Source organism: Anabrus simplex, chromosome 1, assembly GCF_040414725.1.
Source record: "Anabrus simplex isolate iqAnaSimp1 chromosome 1, ASM4041472v1, whole genome shotgun sequence".
Classification (NCBI taxonomy): Eukaryota; Metazoa; Arthropoda; class Insecta; order Orthoptera; family Tettigoniidae; genus Anabrus; species Anabrus simplex.
In genome coordinates this window covers 1,165,940,400-1,165,959,174 of record NC_090265.1, presented here as the reverse complement: position 1 = coordinate 1,165,959,174, position 18,775 = coordinate 1,165,940,400, and the positions used below count along the sequence as shown (strand labels likewise).

Below are 18,775 nucleotides of genomic sequence, written 5' to 3'. Positions count from 1 at the left end.
TCCTGGGAAGAGACCAAGAGGAAGACGTCGTGATGTTTGGGAAAAACAGATAATGAAGGACCTTGAAATTAGAGAATGCGAACTGGTGTTGCATATATGAGCAGCATCTGTGGATGGATTGAACAAACTGGAGGAGGCTCGTACACAACCGCACCCGGCTTGCTGGAGCGAAGAAATGATAATGATGATGATCTTTCTCTTTCCTAGCATTTTTCCCATCAAATGGGATCCGTTATTCGGCTATATTTTCGCCATTTGGCCCTGTCCAGGATGTCTCAAGGGTTGAGGCCTACAGCATCCACATCTTCCATAATGTTGTCAATCCACTGCTTCGGCAGTCTTCCTTGTGGTCGGCATCCACCTGGGTCGAGCTGGAAGGCCGTTTTAATAACTGAATTGCTGTTGCTTCACGACATGGCTATAAAACCACAGTCGCTTTCTCCATGACTGGGGCCACACCAACTCACACAACTTCATTTTTGACATGGTCGAAGAGAGTGAGCCCCAGTGACCATCGCAACATCCACATGTCCAGAACATGAAGGATCTGTCCATGTTTCCTTGTCAAAGGGCAACATTCTACTTCACAAGGAGCAACTGGTCTTATTACCATCTTGTAAATTTTAGCCTTCAGGTATTTGAGCATCTTTTTATTGCCAAGGACACCAGTTACTTGTCTCCACTTGGACCCTGCTGCACTGATCCTCATCTGCGTTTCATAGGTAGCATCATCTGATGTGACCAAAGATCCAAGACACTTAATATGGTTGACTTTTTTGTGAGGTCTGTCTACTGATGGAAATGGTACAATTGGTTTGGGCCGCCACATTCTAGATATTCTGACTTTGTCATGTTGAGTCGAAACCCATTCTCATCCAGCCTCTCCTTCCAATTTTTGACCTGGTGCTGAAATGCAAGGCTGCACTCTTATGAAATTACCACATCATCTGCATATAGGAGACCAGGGATGGGGACACTGAATGTCAGCTGTTGCCATTGAAACAGAGTAAAAACCTCACCCACAACACAATGTATTGAACACCTATGGAAATACTCAATGTAAAATCCAAATAAATATCACTAATCTCAATTACTACAAATACACAATAAACACCAATGTTTATAGAGCTAAATGAATCACACACACGTAATTAAATATCAATATTTAATAACTACTTTATCACTATGATAATACAGAGCTCTTGGAACAGCCAAAAACATGCTAGCACATCAAACAATGGGTGTCTTATGACTGGATATTACTGTGAAAAAGGACAACTGCATGTTATTCATTACACTCCAAATATAAGCAGCCTACCCAAAGTTCATTATTCATATATTGTGATCATTCCATTGTCATGGACAGAATGATTACGCACTAGAGAGCTGTGCTGTTTGTACCCTCTGCAACGCACACAGACCTCACATAGAGTTTCAGCGAATAAGTTTCCAGTTAGTCTGCAGCCGCTGCAACTTCTCTGACTCTATACTGTTTTGTGCATCAGAATGAAAGCTCCTTCAGAGGATCATGTTGATCATCCATTCTACTGTAGAGTACATATCTGAAGCAACCAGTACAGTTAACAAAGAATGATATATAGCAAATTAACAAAGAGCCATCAAGGACCTTTTGTTTAAAAATGGATGCTTAAATATTGGTAAAGTGAATTTGAACTTCACAGCTTGAAGTTCTAATGTTAGCAATGTTATGTGCTGCATTGAAATCCTCTTGACGGTAAAAAAATATATATCGAGGCCAAAGGCATGACAAAGGAGAAGAAAGTGGTTCTAAGTACTTCACTTTTGCCAACATCAGAAACCATGATTAACTTAAAATATCCTACATTTTATATTAATGAATTAAACAATTTTTTATTAATTGAACAACTGAGTACATAAGAAACTTGACACATGGTGTTTCCAACTAATGACCCCCCCCCCAAAAAAAAGCATACTATTCATATACCTATTCATGCATCTCTCTTCAGAGATCAGTATGGGCAATCAAAATATGTCATAGTACACTATTATGTCTAGCCATATAAAGAGATATAAATAAATATTTACAAAAGAAAATACTTAAAAAATATATTTTTTATACTGTGGTCACTGCAATATTTGAAAGAATACTGTTAAAGACAAGTCTATATCGAGGCACTTAAAATAATTATAAATACAGGGTGGAGAGGATACAGGTGCACATACTTTCTTAGAATTGCCACAAAAATTGAAACAAAAATGTCAAATGATATCCATGACCTTGTGGCTCAGTTTAGGTAGGAAATTATCATGTAACATTTGGTGGTTAATTACCAATTTCCTGCTACATTCCTGACATTCCAGTTTTTAAAAAAAAATTTGCTTGAAATCACACTGACAGGTAGGTCTTACGGCAACGATGGGATAAGAAAAAAGCTAGGAGTGGGAACAAAGCAGTTGTGGTCTTAAGGTACAGCCCCAGCATTTGTCTGGTGTGAAAACAGGAAACCATGGAAACCCATCTTCAGGGCTGCTGACAGTGGGATTCGAACCCACTATCTCCCAAATGCAAGCTCACAGCTGTGCAACCCTAATTGCACGCCCAACTCGCTTGGTTGTTTCAGTTTCATCTCAATAACTCACATATGACATATTAAATAAATCCTTTTTCCAAATATCACTATGTAATTTGTTCCTCATAATACAAAATATAATTTACTCATACAAAAACTTAAAATAGTATATGAAAACTTTGAACACTAGCAGGCTGGTCAATCAAAGTCTGTTTTCAAACTCCTAGTTTAGTACAAAGCTTTTCCTGGTTTGAAAAAATTGTAGCTAGTTTATTTTCGTGCTTACTTTAGACTATTTATGATTTCACAGCAAGGAAAAAGTAGCAGAATGTAAAATATGTAATATCATTCCTATGAAAGAGTAAGCCAGTAACTTTCAAGAGTTTTTCAAATTTTGTTTAAGAAATTACACAGGATACTGGTACTATTCATGGCATTACAATGAACAAGAACCTTGACAATTTGTAATTTGTTTGTTTGTAATTATTGAATTTGAGTAAGTGGGCAATATAATAACAGTACGGTAATTACACATAGAATTACATTTGGAATCATATTAAATGGCAACCAGAGGATTATTAACAACTACTAAGACTCAAAATCACCCCCACAGTTTTAAATAATATGGGACAGAACTGCAAGCACTCACAATAGTGAAAACAAATTACTTGCTTCTCCACCCTTACTAAAAGAAAACCTATAACAGCATCAACACAATGCTCCATCTGAATAGTTTATATTCTTGTTTCATCTTCTGTACTGTTAAACCTACTGTCACTGTCAACATTAAATTTAATAGTATTTCCTAGTTGGAAAATCACAATTGCTATTCTTGGACTTACTACATATTTCCAAATGTCTTAGCTAGGTGGCAACCCTAGATTTAATGGCCCACTAATGTAAATGCCATATCTGTCTGTAATTAGTGAAACAATGTTTAAGAAGTAAATGATTTCAAGAACTCTTTGCAGAGACAATACTAAAGCAGAGATCATTAGAGCACATATTTGTATTGTAGTCTACTGGTACCAACGCCAGGACTCTGAACTGATGAACAGAATCATGTCATAGCAGATATGCAGAATATCAAATGGTATAAGGCCCAACTTTCACCAATAGCAGACAAAGAACAAGAGATGCACCCCGAGTGAAAAGACAAGGAGACTAGATCTCAAACAAGGATGAAGGAACTGTTTGAAAGTTTGAACTGAAACAAGATAGTAGCAGAAACCCTCCCCCTACCAGCCTGAGATCATAAAATAGGCATGCCACTACCTAAATCAGGCATGAAATTAAAGAGCTTTATCCCAAGAGAGTAAATTAAGAGGAATGGAAAGTCAAACCTGTGATGAATTCATTCTAATTATGTATCACGTGAAAACAGGATGACCGTTAAATTTGTTGGTCAGAAATGGGGTCATGTCAAGACAATGGACTGCAAATGTTTGGTGGGGGGGGCTGTAACAGCTTGCTAAGCATCGTTAATGCCAACATTATTAAATCAATATCACATAATCCCATGATCAGATTTCATGCACATGGGTATCAAAAATTGTGACTGAACAAAAGGGATGACATGAGCATAACCACCAAATTTCCCTAAACTGCAGAACGTGAGTTCAAGAATGTGCAATTTATTTGAGTATCATTTTAGTTGCAAATAAAACACCGAAGGACAGCCTAGAGCGAGAGATTATGGTTGGAAGCTTGAGTGCTTGAAAATGTGCAGTGCTTGGAGTGATTATTTGCTTTGTTCAGAACTCTTTCCAGTGAATATATGTGAAAAAACTGAGTGCAATTGCAAGGGGATGACTGAGCATTTCTCATGGACGATGGTAGGACTCATTAACTTGAGGTAATAATAATAATAATAATAATAATAATAATAATAATAATAATAATAATAATAATAATAATAATAATAATAATAATAATAATCTGTGTTCAAGCAGAATTTCGCCACTTTCCTCATAAATTCTCTCCGCAGGGAACAATAACTTTGAGGGCACAAGTAATCTTGTCTACACAATTTAAGTGGGAGAATTATTTGGTTACATATAATTTTAAAAAATATTTGTTTAATGTCAACCTAGTCAATACTTACAATTACCACTATTGTGGTTAAATTATTACAAATAATTGAAAAATCGTGAACATGTTTCGCCCTTCTTAACGGGCATCATCAGCACTATGAACAACTTTAAAAATAATAGTTACATTTAAGACTGTCTTACAATAATCAATCATATAAGATTGGAATAAAATGTGACATTAAAAGTTGTTTTTGATACCATTATTAAAAAGTTATAAGTAAGTCTTATAAACAACAAGTTAAAACAATTGTAGGTCAATCTCATAATCTAGTCTAAAAAATATATATGTTAATGTTGGTAGGAAAATTGTCAAACGGCATTCGTCTGAAATTGTAATGGATCCATTTTCTTTAACATTTGGTGAAGGTCCATATTAAGCTGTATTCATCAGCAAGTAGAAAATTCGAAGAATAAAATATATACAAAACAAGGGCTCTAATTAATCATGTAGTAGAAGATAAGGTCAGGGATGATCATGGTAATTCTTCTTGAGTTAAATTGGTTATGTAACCAGTCGAATAAGAATACGTTGAATTAAAAATAAACGTCGTAAATTCATGACAATGCACTGGATTGAAGATATTTATCAATATAATTGTAGTATCCCTTCTGTTGTGTAAAATTTCAATGATTAGAATGTTGGATAGACTGTAAAGAAAAATATTAAAAAATGCATTTAAAGTGTATGTACAAAAATAACAGTTGTGGTTGTATACGGTTATGGGTTACGTAAAAATGCGTACTTACTCGAATGCCGTAGAGTGTCTAACTTGTTCTGTTGCTAGAGGTAATCTGACTGGCGTTTCTACTACGTGTATTGTATGGGTGTAGCGGAGGGAGGGGGACGAGTTGAGGGAGGGAAGAACTGGGCGGATTGGTACATACTGGTGTCGATGTGGGAGGGGGATTATTCGGAGGGGGAATTATAGGTATGGTATCTGGGGGCGTGTTTGGAGTTGTTGTATTGGTAATTTTTAAAATATGCGGGATTCTCTTTTGATTTAGGATAACTGTTTTCAACAACTTAGGTATTAATGTGTACAAAGGACTCTTAATTTCCGTGTCGTCATTAAGGTTATAATCTTTATTAAACGTTTTGTCCAAATAAATATAGATATTTTCAAATTCGTTTAGCAGTTTTCCCTTGTTAGTATTCTTTATTATTGTTAGATCTTTTTCTATTGTGGTAAAATGGTGGCCTGTTTCCTTCATGTGTGTACTCATAGCGGAATATTTGATATGTTTTTCGGCATTGAAATGTTCCAAATACCTTGTAATAAAACTTCACCCAGTTTGACCAACGTATGAATAACCACATTGTGAACAAGTCAACCTATAAACTCCTGAATTCTGATATTTGCTGTTATTATTATTATTTATTTTATTATAATTAAAAAATATGTTCTGCGTAGTATTGGTTGTTCTGTAAGCTATGTTTACATTATGTTTGTTGAAATTATTGGTAATTTGGTGGATCATTGGGCTATTATAAGTGAAAACGGCATATTTATTTTTGCTAGGTTTATCCGGTTTGAGGTTAGTGGACAGTTTGTTTTTTATCTTATATATCAGACAGTTTATCATTTCAATTTTGTATCCATTGGTTACTGCAAGGTTTCTTATGTAATTCAATTCAGTTCTCAAATTTTGGGGAGATAAAGGGATTCTTAAGGCTCGATATATTAGGCTGTAAAAAGATGTCTGTTTTTGTGTTCCAGGATGTAGCGAAGAATTATTTATTGTAATTGACGAGTGTGTAGGTTTTCTGTGAATTTGGTATTCGAAGGAGTTATTAGATCGTGTAACTTTTAAATCCAAAAAGTTTAAAGAGTTTTCATCTTCATCCTCTTTCGTAAATTTTACATTGGGGTTAATCTTGTTTAATTCGTCCAATATATCATTACTATTGGTGGTATTCTTGTCAATTATGACAAATCTGTCATCCACAAACCTCAACCATAAAGTAATTCCTTTTATGTAAGTTTTAATTTTCGTGTGTTCTATCGTATCCATATAGATATCGGCTAGGATACCTGAAATGGGATCTCCCATCGCCAATCCATTCTGTTTGTAGATTTTACCATTAATGGTGAAATAATTATTATCCAATGTAAATTTTAGTATAGTCATAAATTCTTCGATCTCCATTTTACTGAGATTACTGTGTTTACTGATATTATTGTAAATAATACTAGTGGTGTCCTTAATCGGAATATTTGAATACATGTTGACTATATCGAAAGAGCACATTATATGATGGGACTGTAAGTTGAATTCGTTAAGGGTTTTGCAAAAATCAATAGAATTTTTTAATGGATGCTTGTTGTTAAAGGTTGTTTTGAGAAAGTTATGGATATATTTAGAAATTTTGTAGGTTGGGCTGTTACGACAGTTAATAATTGGACGTATAGGGACATCCTTCTTATGAATTTTGGGGAGGGCTTTAGCTTTAGGGAGGCTAGGATTCATGTTAATGAGATTTTGTTGTTCTTGGTCATTAAAAAGAAATGTTGATTTTTTAAATAATGATTTTAAGTTTCGTTGTATTCTTACTATTGGGTCTTTGTTTACTATTGTATAATTATTATCATTAAGAAAATCCTCTGTTTTTTTGATATAAGCATGTTTATCTAACAGAACTATTGAGCCTCTTTTATCAGCCTTGGTTACAATGATATTGTTCTTATCTATTTATTTTTTTTCATGTTCTGTATTAATTTTTTGTTGGTCTGGGTCAAAATTGGTGTTCAGGTCTTCGGCTAACTTTGGAAGTTTCTTCTTTATATCAGTTCTTAAATCATTTTGTACATCACAAGGTAATTTGGAAATGTTACTCTCTATTTCGGCTATGGTATTTATAATATCGACCTCCTTATTTTTATTAGGCCAATTATGTTTAGGACCTTTGTGTAAAAGTTCTATCTCTTCATTCGAAAACTGTGTGTTCGTCAAATTTATTACTGTTGGTGTGAAGTTATGCATTAGATTTATATTCTGTTTATTTATTTTTGGCCTGGGGGGTTGAGTATGGTTTGTTTCTAGTAGCATAAGTTTTTTGTCAAGTGTTGTCTGTTTTATATCCATTAGTCGCGTTAGTTTGTCATTTACATACTGCTGGAATGACTTCCATTCCAATGGGAAAATTCTTGGGATACTAATAAGTGTACTTTATATAGTTGAAGATTCAAATGGGCCTTCTTTTGGTATCTTATTTTAATTTCATTCCTCAACCAAATGTCGTTTACCTTGTTTTGTACCCTATGTGCGGTTTTACGATTTAAATTCTTCCTTTGTGTCGATCTTCAGAATTTCGGGATCAATTTCAATTTCAGGCAATTTTTAAAAAAGTTATGTCCTTACTCAATTTACAAATTTTTGTCTTGATATTAAGAAATTTGTTCTTTAGGTGTTTTGCCTGGTCGGCCACTATGTTACAAGTCATTAAGAATTATTTGGTTCGAGAATTGGCCCGTTCAATAAAATATTACTTTGAGTGCAGATGTAACGGAAATCACAATTACAAGAATCAGTCATTAACATGTGTATAATCATGATAACAGCGATGACATTCTACCAGCATCAATGAAAAAAGAAGCCAACACTAGTATAGAATTTGCCGCCAGCAGGATGAACGTAGTTTCTTCAGTGATCATCCACTGTGAGAGAAATCGGATAAGCACCTGTTCTAAAATTATTTAGTAGTGTAAAGAGATTGCCCACACTAGACCTATATATATCAATTTAACTACCTTATGTAAATGTTGAAATTTAAATTAGTGTAGGGTTAGATTGAGTGAGACCATGCAGGGAAATGCATGTTAATCTGTCTTCATTTGGGAGTGCCTTATCGTGTAAATATAGCCATCATGTGAAGTTTAGTGTGATTTTCAATGTACAGTGTAACGATGGTAGTTAAGAGGTCATCTGTGTTTGTATGGCCATGAAGGCCCAGCGTAGATTTTGAACTATGGATCTTTCGCTAGAGCAGAAGGTACTCGATAAACAATGTAGCTGTGCATGAATTTTTGCATATTTCAGAAGTGTACAGAAGAAGACCAGTATATGTGTGAAGAGGGCTTCCAGTTAGCCACAAATTATCAAATCCATGACTTCAGATAGGACATTTATCCAGAGACTTTGCCCATTTTGGGTTTGCTTAGGTAAATTAAATGGTTACAATTCTTTCCTCTTTGAGAATATGTTTCGGTGGGATAGTCAACAAGAGGTTTAAGTGGCATTCGAGACTCAATGCTTCGTGACCTGAGGAGCAGATGTGACTGAAGTAGGAGAATATTAATGAATTGAAAAATGTGGCAAAACAATGAGTGGTTGAGATATTATTGACCAATTGCATGTGGACCGATATGAAAGGCCCGAGGTGAAACAGCTGGGACAACCTGAAGGTCATGTTTCTTATGATTGCACCTCACTGTACATAGATGTACGAAGTATATTTAACTAAGCACGAGTTTTAGAACAAAACTATTTTAACTTCGAGTGTGAATTTTAATATGAGCTCACTCTAAGATTACAACTGTAATAAATTTGATTGTACACGGTTTTGAATAATTTGGTACATTCGACTCGCAAGTCTTCGACTTGTTGAAAAAGGAAGGACAAACGTATTTTTATATATAGTAATTTTAAATTTAATATTCATAACATTTCATCTTGTGAAAAAGTTTAATGTTTATAATGTTTATATGATTGTCAGTTTCCTAAGGCCTTTGATCTGCTGATGATGACGCACAATAGTGTCAAAACTAGTTTTGAATAAGCATAGTATGTTGTATTTAAATCTAGAAAACAAATTGTATAGTATTGACTAAGCTGGACCCTAAAACTTTTTAAAGCTTTGTAACTCTTATTTCATAAGGTCAAATGGACTAATTTTTGGAACAGGAATATATCTCGACCTCCAATAAGAACTTTAAAACCAAGACTGCAATCAGCGAGTAAGCTGTAGATTCACAATCAGAGGAGTCAGGGTACCCCATTTTCATTTGTATAGTTTCGTGTTTTACTTATTTCTGTGTTGTTTCCAATCTTGCCTTAGATCAATAAATTAGATTTTACCCCTTAAATCCACAGTTCTCATTCCAACAATTAAGCTACGTACTTTCTCCTTGCCTCATTTAACTTATAAATTGTTTATATATTCCCTCAAGGATCGAACACCCCTGAGGGGTTAGCCAGGCATATTAAGGTCAGGGGAAGGATCAGTATGATTATAGCTGAAGAATGAAACATTTATTTCAATATTAACTCAAACAAAATTTTAAAAAAATTAAATTTCCACAGTCAAATTACATGAAAATGGAGAAGATAAGATGGTCAGTGTTTGCAGAGTAGGCTTCCTCGGCTGGTCCATGGTCCAACAGCTCTGCAATCTGACCGATGAACCAAGCAGAGGAGAGGTGGCCACAGCTCTACATCTCCATATTCGGGGGACAGAGAGAGGCTGGTCCCCACCGTCGGCTGTCCTGAGAATGATTTTCCATTCTCCTGCACTAAGGCAAAATGCCAGGACAGTTCCTAGTGTACGCGACAGCCTCCAACCCCCTCATCTTCTCCAAGCATCTACTTCACCTTAACAAATCACCTAGTATGAGAGACGGTGTCACCGTCTACGAGGCCCGCCACCCACTGCAGGGTAGGAATGAAAACATTTTGTAGTAGTAGTAGTAGTAGTAGTAGTAGTAGTAGTAGTAGTAGAGTAGTAGTAGTAGTAGTAGTAGAAAGAAAATATGCGTACCTTTCTTAAAATCTCACTTAATGGCATAAACCAACATTTCAAGAATGAAGCTGTTAACAAACTAATGTGTGACAAATTATTTAATGCCTAAACAGATCCACTCTGATCACAGTTGTAGCCAACATTTTTGCAGCAATTCTCATCAGAAACTCTGACTTGAAAGTTTACCTCCTGTAGCATCTCCTCTGTCTGCAATAGTTTAATTCATGAAAGCAATACAAGCAAGTGTTACTTTCCAGAAGAAGCATCTCCACCTCCACTACATATGTACTGCTTTGCTGTCCTGTCAACAAACTCAATTGATAGTATTTCAGTATCTTCTCTTTTGATTTCATTATTCACCTCATCCTTTATTATGTTGCTTCCCTCTTTACTCACAGCAGGCACTTCTTTACCAACTTTATCACAATGCAATTCTTCTCCATGCATATTGTTCTCTTTGGTTACAGAAGGAAGACTAGGGGAATGAATACTCTCAACTAGTTGTCGATGCTGAAGCACATTTAAATCAACATCTTCAGGTCTTGAACTTTGTGAAATTAACTCCTTCAGGGAAGAAGACCCTATAATTACCAAGTTGCTTTTAGAAATGCTGTTTAGAGTCTCAATCATGGGATGTGGAGATGAGTTGCCCTTAGATGGCTCTGCTCCTACAGATCCTAAGGAAGGGTTACCTTTAACCTGCAATAAAAAAAAAAAAAACATTCCTTAAAGAAACTTAACTTTAAGAGTAAACAACAAGTACTGTATATTAATATAATAAGAAAACAAAATCCTATTCACCCTGGAAGCATGTGCTCATATGTCCAGGTGTTATTCCAACATTCTCCTACTGGTCCTCTCTCCTCCCAGAGATTGCTGCAGAGAACAACCATATTTAAAAAAAAAGAGATATTCAAGAGTAAAGATATAAAAAAATGGTGTCTTAAGCCCATTTTTGTTTTAGTTTTGTTTAGAAAACTATATTTTATTAATTTATATATGTATTCCAATATAATTATTAATCATAATTAAATATGTATCATGAATTTGCTTAATGTAATTATGCAAAAGCTATCCCCAAAATGTTTTGTTTGTTTTTTTTTCTCGAAAGGGTATCGAAGATGACACTGTTACTGATTTTATGTCCCACTGACTACTTTTTATGGTTTTCGGGGAAGCCAAGGTGTTGAAATTTTGTCCCGCAGGAGTTCTTTTACGTGCCAGTAAATTTACTGACATGGGCCTGACTTAACAGAGTGCCTTCAAGTACCATTGGACTGAGCCAGGGTTGAACCAACCAAGTTGGCCTCAGAAAGTCAGTGCCTCAACCATCTGAGCCACTCAGCCCAGAGAGTTACAATGAAACTGTGTGACTATACTGAGTTGCACTATGAGCACAAACACTCCTAGGTTAATGATGGGCATTTCTGAATGGGTTTTTTGGGATGATAGACAAGTTTTATGTATGGAGGATTCACTGAGCATGTAATTCAAACACCTTATGTGCCGAAAATAGGCAGAGTTATTCCCCTAGTGTCCACTACGCATCGCGATGCAGCCATCAATGAACAGTCTAGCGCCAAAAGGAAGCCAGAAATTATGACATTGCACAATGGTACTAAAGGGGGCTTACACATGGTTGATGAAATGTGTTGCACTTATACTGTCTCTTGAAAATGATCTTGATGCCCACTAACAATATTTTTCAGCATTCTGTGCATCGCTGCTATCAATTTTCAAGTCATCTATAAAGCAAACAATCACAACTCTGAACCTACATTCTGTCAAAATTTCTTGAAATTGTTGTGTTTGAATCTCACAAAGGAACAATTGGCATCAGGAAGTAGGCTAAGATACTGAATCTACCAATAAATCTCCGAGATCATATTCAGTGGCTTTCTGGAAAAGCTGAGAAAAGAAAAAGTACAATTCTCAGAAAGCATCAAGCAGGAAGATGTGAAGACTGTGAAAGTAAAAAGGACAGAAAAGCCACAACTAGTTGTGGTAAGTATGAAAAAATAACTTGTCAGGAATATGTGAAGTCAGTGTGTGGAGACTCTGTGAAACAAGCGAACGATTAATAGGAAGTAACTGATCAGGAGTGAAGTGTGATCAAGTCCGATCTTTGAACATCCTCTATAATTCTTACCCTTTGCTCTTCCCTCAGTACTTAATGGGTGTTTATTATACGTGACTCTTTTGATACAGAAAATGTGCATCTAACATACATGATCTAATATAAACAACTGTGTGATGCCAGTGTATGTGTAGGCATATTGAGAACATGAATATTTCAATATCCATTCTTATTATCACAAGCTACACATTGCTATAATTACTCTGAAATTAATAAAATTAATTTACAAGGGGCATTCAATTTATAATGCATCGCATTTTATTTCTTGGCCAATTTCTATTTAAAAAATTGGAATTTTGTTTGGAACATCTTGGAATATTACCACTTTGTCTCGTAGAGTTTCATTAATTTCTGATAGGTGGCAGCGCTATAACTAGCTTTCAAACTGGCGTCTGTAATGGAGGTGCATACCAAACAGAGAGCAGTTATTGAGTTTATTTTGGCAAAAAACCAGGGCATCACAGATATTCATAGGTGCTTGCAGAATGTCTAAAGAGTCCTGGCAGTGGACAAGAGCACAGCGAGTCGTTGTGCGAGGCATGTTTCATCATCACAACAAGATCAAGCAAACCTGTCTGATCTCCCACATGCCGGCCGGCCACACAAAGCTGTGACACCTGCAAAGTTGGAACGTGCTGACACCCTTATTTGAGGTGATTGACGGATCATAGTCACAGACCTCGCTGCTGAACTTGACGTCTCTGTTAGTAGTGCTGACAAACTTATCCACCCAGTTGGAGTATTCAAAGCTTTATTCCCGCTGGGTTCCCCCGTCATCTAATGGAAGACCATAATGACCAAAGAAGAAACTTCCATGCGGAATTGCTTGCTCATTATGAGGCTGCAGGTGACAATTACTTGTCAAACATTATCACAGGTGATGAAACATGAAAATAAAACATGGAGTAGCGCCACACCAACTCTCCCGAAAAGAAAAGGTTCAAAACTGTACCCTCAGCTGGTAAAGTCATGGCTATGGTCTTCTGGGACTCTGAAGGGGTTATTCTCTTCGATGTCCTCCCTCGTGGTGAAACGATGAACTCTGAAGTGTATTGTGCTACTCTGAGGAAACTGAAGAGATGACTTCAGCATGTTTGTAGCCACAAAAATGTGAATGAACTTCTCCTTCCCCAAGATAATGAAAGACCTCACACTAGTCTGCACACCCGACAGGAGCTTACAAAATTTCAGTGGACTGTTCTTCCTCATCCACCCTACAGCCCAGATCTCATGCCTTCTGACTTCTATATGTTTGGCCAAATGAAGGATGAAATCCGCGAGATAGCACTACGTTGATGATGAGGAAGTTATCGATGCAGCACGACGTTGGCTCCGACATCGACCAACCAAGTGGTACCATGCAGGCATATAGGCCTTCACATTACAGTAGTGTAAGGCCGTAGCACTGAACAAAGATTATGTTGAAAAATACAGTACTTTAATAAAAGGACTGGGGAATAACAAGGTGTATTTGAACACTCAATAAAACCAACCTGCTTTTAGAAAAAAATTGTGTTGCATTATATAGCGAACTCCCTTCTGTACCATTACGTTACATTAGCGGCCGTAAATGTCATGGAAACAGTGGACAAATATGGCGCACAATAGCTTCAGGCAATGTGCAAATACACAGAGTAGAGATCTAGTAAATCGATATCGTCCGGCAGCAAGGAAAAGGAATCTCAAGATTAAATAATGATGGACTAAAAAATTTGAATGAAACCGATTCTTGACTACTTTGAGAAGAAAAAGTTACGAGTTGAAGAGGAGCAGCACGACTTACGGAAGGATATAAAAGGGTCAACGCAACGTTAAATACTAAAGTATTAATATACAAACAGCAGTGAAGATTATATCTGCAAAAATATTGGCAGAAAAGGAGTAGATTTGAAGGAAAATATTTGTTACTGTAACACCTAAACTCAGAAGCGAAAGGAAACTACAGCCGAGTCATACATTGCCGAAATTAGTATTATAGCGGCAAATCCTTGCTAAAGAAGGCATAATTTATTGTTTCCAGGAGGGAGACAATATCTGTTTAAGCGAAAGAAATAGCAAAAAGTAGGCCGAATTAGAGAAATCTCTAAATTTAAAAAAGAATATTTTCGACCAATACGAGATTCTGAAGACAAATATTACGTATTGAGTAGCCTACTATTCACCAGTATAATATGACTTCTACTATGTATTTGTTCTTTTATGATTTCATGAGAACTGGTGACAAGATGGAGTCAGCTTAAACAGATGGAAATGGTCGCTCAAGACGAAATAGCTCAAGCCAAGATTCCCAGCCGGAGCCGCAGATGACGTAATCTTTGGACTGCAGGGGCTGCCTACTCCAAGATGCCCTAGACCAGGAAAGATCCAGCAGCAAAATCCCGTTACGAGATAAGTATTATGAGTTGCATCGTAATGAATTTGAAATCAATTGATGAAAAATATTTATATGTGTGCAGGAGTGCTAGAAATAAGAGATTTAGTGCCAATGAAAGGATATTAGAATATAAATGCCAATTATTAGCCGATGAAATGTGCCAATTTATGCTGTATAACTATGGTGATAATGTGATAGTTTTAAGGTTAATGGAAACTAGATCTGATTGAGCATTTGTGCATGTTTAGTGCCAATCCATACGAGTAGACCGTGAAACGTTTAACCAGTTGTGGTTGTAGAAAATGCAGGCGAGATACGAGACGTAACCTAAAACTTCAGGTCAATATGTGTTGCAATCATGGCCAGTACGATAATTGTATTGTAAGGAAATGTTTGATATATTAACGAAGTTGCAGTGTATGAGAAAGTAATCAGGCTATTAAGTATTGCTACCGTAACACAGAGGTTATTTAAGTGGAATTGAATGAAGATATTTTTAAATATGGAGGTATATATATATGTGAAGGAAATGGAATGTTAATGTGGCAAGTTGTAATTTTTTTTAATTTCGTGTGGCTATTACTAGCCGAGTGCAGCCCTTGTAAGGCAGACCCTCCGATGAGGGTGGGCGGCATCTGCCATGTGTAGGTAACTGCGTGTGATTGTAGTGGAGGATAGTGTTATGTGTTGTGTGTGAGTTGCAGGGATGTTGGGGACAGCACAAACACCCAGCCCCCGGTCCAATGGAATTAACCAATTAAGGTTAAAATCCCCGACCCGGCCGGGAATCGAACCCGGGACCCTCTGAACCGAAGGCCAGTACGCTGACCATTCAGCCAACGAGTCGGACAAGTTGTAATTAGAGTGAGGAGATATGTTTCTGTTCGTTGCTTGAGAATGGGATAGATGATTGAATTGCGAATTCCTGTGTTACATATCTGTATAAATAAAATTGTTTCTGTTTGTCTGTTTGTCTGTCTGTTTGTCTGTTCCACCATCACGTCGAAACGGCTGGATAGATCTCAACCAAACTTCATATTTAGAGTATACTGACCCCGGGGAAGGTTTCGATATGCATATCATTTTAGAATCTTTGAAAAGACGGGGGTTTTATAGGAAAAACGGTTTTCCTCCATTTTCTCTTATACTATTATAGGCAAAATTATTTAATCCTCTTGACGCAAAGAACAAAACTCGGTAAGCCCTACGGGCCCGAAAACCATGTTTTGAGGCCCTAAAACCAACCGTTACGGAGATATTGGCACCACACTACCCCTGCTCTAGGAATCGGATAAAGAAATGAACTGCCGTAACCATGGCAACGTCAGCTCCAGGATTCTAGAGCAGTGAGATTATGCATGTACGTTTGGGCATAGCTGTCAACCAAAATAGGTACAAATAAGACTTAATATCTGGGAAAAAAATATACTGTTGTGTAAGGCACTCATAGGACTCCTTTGGGCGGGGATGGAAAGGGGGTGAAGAACGAGTGTAAAAATCTTACTATATATAGAAATGGAAGTGTGTGTGTAAATGACACATCTCCAACTAAACCACTGGAGCAATTTCAACCAAACTTGGTACACGAATCACTTACTATCGGGAGACGATCACTGTGGGGGTAAGCCATCCCTAGCGCCCTTAAGGGAGAGGGTCAGGGGGGTGGTAGTTACAATAATAATCGAGAATAGTGTCGAATTCATAGTTTTCGGGGTCGCTGAGTTGAAAAGTGATACTCTAGAATTTTTTTAAAATCCAGCCCCCTTTTAGGTTGGGAGCAAAGGGTGGGGGGGGTGGGGTGAGATATAGAAATAATTAAAAACAGTTTCGAATCCATAGATTTCAGGGTCTCTGAGATGAATAGTATTACTCCGGATTTTTTGCAAATCCAAGTGGGGAGCGAAGGGGGTGAGATCTAAAATTAATCGAAAAACTACATATAAAAATATTATCTTCTTCTTCTTACTATATATAAAAATTGATGTATGTGTGTGCGTGGGTGTGTGGGTGTGGGTGTGTATATGACACATCTCCTCCTAAACCACTGGAGCAATTTCACCAAACGTGGTACACTTATCAATTAGTATCAGGAGACAAACCGCGTGAGGGTAAGACACCCCTAGCACCCTTTTGGCAAGGGGCGAGGGGAGTGGTATAAAAATAATCTTATAAATAAAGTTGTTCGTTTCTGTTTGTCTGTTTGTCTGTTTGTCTGTTCCACCATCACGTCGAAACGGCTGGATAGATCTCAACCAAACTTCATATTTAGAGTATACTCATCCCGGGGAAGGTTTAGATACGCATATCATTTTAAAATCTTTGAATACACGGGGGGTTTATAAGAAAACCAGAATGGTTTTTCCACCATCACGTCGAAACGGCTGGATAGATCTCAAGCAAACTTCATATTTAGAGTATACTCCTCCCGGGGAAGGTTTCGATATGCATATCATTTTAAAATATTTGAATACACGGGGGGTTTATAGGAAAACCAGAATGGTTTTTCCACCATCACGTCGAAACGGCTGGATAGATCTCAACCAAACTTCATACTTAGAGTATACTCCTCCCGGGGAAGGATTAGATATGCATATCATTTTAAAATCTTTGAATACACGGGGGGGGGGGGGTTATAGGAAAACCAGAATGGTTTTTCCACCATCACGTCGAAACGGCTGGATAGATCTCAACCAAATTTCATATTTAGAGTATACTCATCCCGGGGAAGGTTTCGATATGCATATCATTTTAAAATCATTGAATACACGGGGGTTTATAGGAAAATCAGAATGGTTTTTCCACCATCACGTCGAAACGGCTGGATAGATCTCAACAAAATTTCATATTTAGAGTATACTCATCCCGGGGAAGGTTTCGATATGCATATCATTTTAAAATCTTTGATTACACGGAGGTTTATAAGAAAACCAGTATGGTTTTTCTACCATCACGTCGAAACAGCTGGATAGATCTCAACCAAACTTAATATTTAGAGCATACTCCTCCCGGGGAAGATTTCGATATGCATATCATTTTAAAATCCTTGAATACACGGGGGTTTATAGGAAAACCAGAATGGTTTTTCCACTATCACGTCGAAACGGCTGGATGGATCTCAACCAAATTTCATATTTAGAGTATACTCATCCCGGGGAAGGTTTCGATATGCATATTATTTTAAAATCTTTGAATACACGGGGCGTTTATAGGAAAACCAGAATGGTTTTTCCACCATCACGTCGAAACGGCTGGATATATCTCAACCAAACTTCATATTTAGAGTATACTCATCCCGGGGAAGGTTTCGATATGCATATCATTTTATAATCTTTGAATACACGGGGGTTTATAGGAAAACCAGAATAGTTTATCCACCATCACGTCGAAACGGCTGGATAGATCTCAACCAAATTTCATATTTAGAGTATACTCCTCCCGGGGAAGGTTTCGATATGCATATTATTTTAAAATCTTTGAATACACGGGGCGTTTATAGGAAAACCAGAATGGTTTTTCCACCATCACGTCGAAACGGCTGGATATATCTCAACCAAACTTCATATTTAGAGTATACTCATCCCGGGGAAGGTTTCGATATGCATATCATTTTAAAATCTTTGAATAGACGGGGTGTTTATTGGAAAACCAGAATGGTTTTCCTCCATTTTCTCTTATACTATTGATTTTCTGTAAACTTCGTTTACCGTACGTGAAACGTCTCTTCATTATAAACAACTTTCGTTATGTTTATAATTTACCTTACTCTTTACATGACGGAGAAATTTACAATTTTCTGCTGGTACCATGCTCTGCATTGAGTGACCGACAGACCGACAACGAACCTACAGGTTACCATGGCAACGTCTCTGACTGCATGCCAGC

The 18,775-nt window shown here is 36.9% G+C and overlaps 1 protein-coding gene across 1 annotated transcript in view; it reads right to left on the bottom strand.

The window, feature by feature from the left end:
* Positions 1-9,873: 9,873 nt before the first annotated feature.
* The window catches only part of LOC136877155 (uncharacterized), a 120,918-nt gene continuing 112,016 nt past the window's right edge, over positions 9,874-18,775 (bottom strand). The window contains exon 6 of the mRNA XM_067150968.2: positions 9,874-11,081. Coding sequence (XP_067007069.2) covers positions 10,629-11,081 — 453 coding nt within the window. The 3' untranslated portion in view covers positions 9,874-10,628. The remainder of the gene's footprint in view (positions 11,082-18,775) is intronic.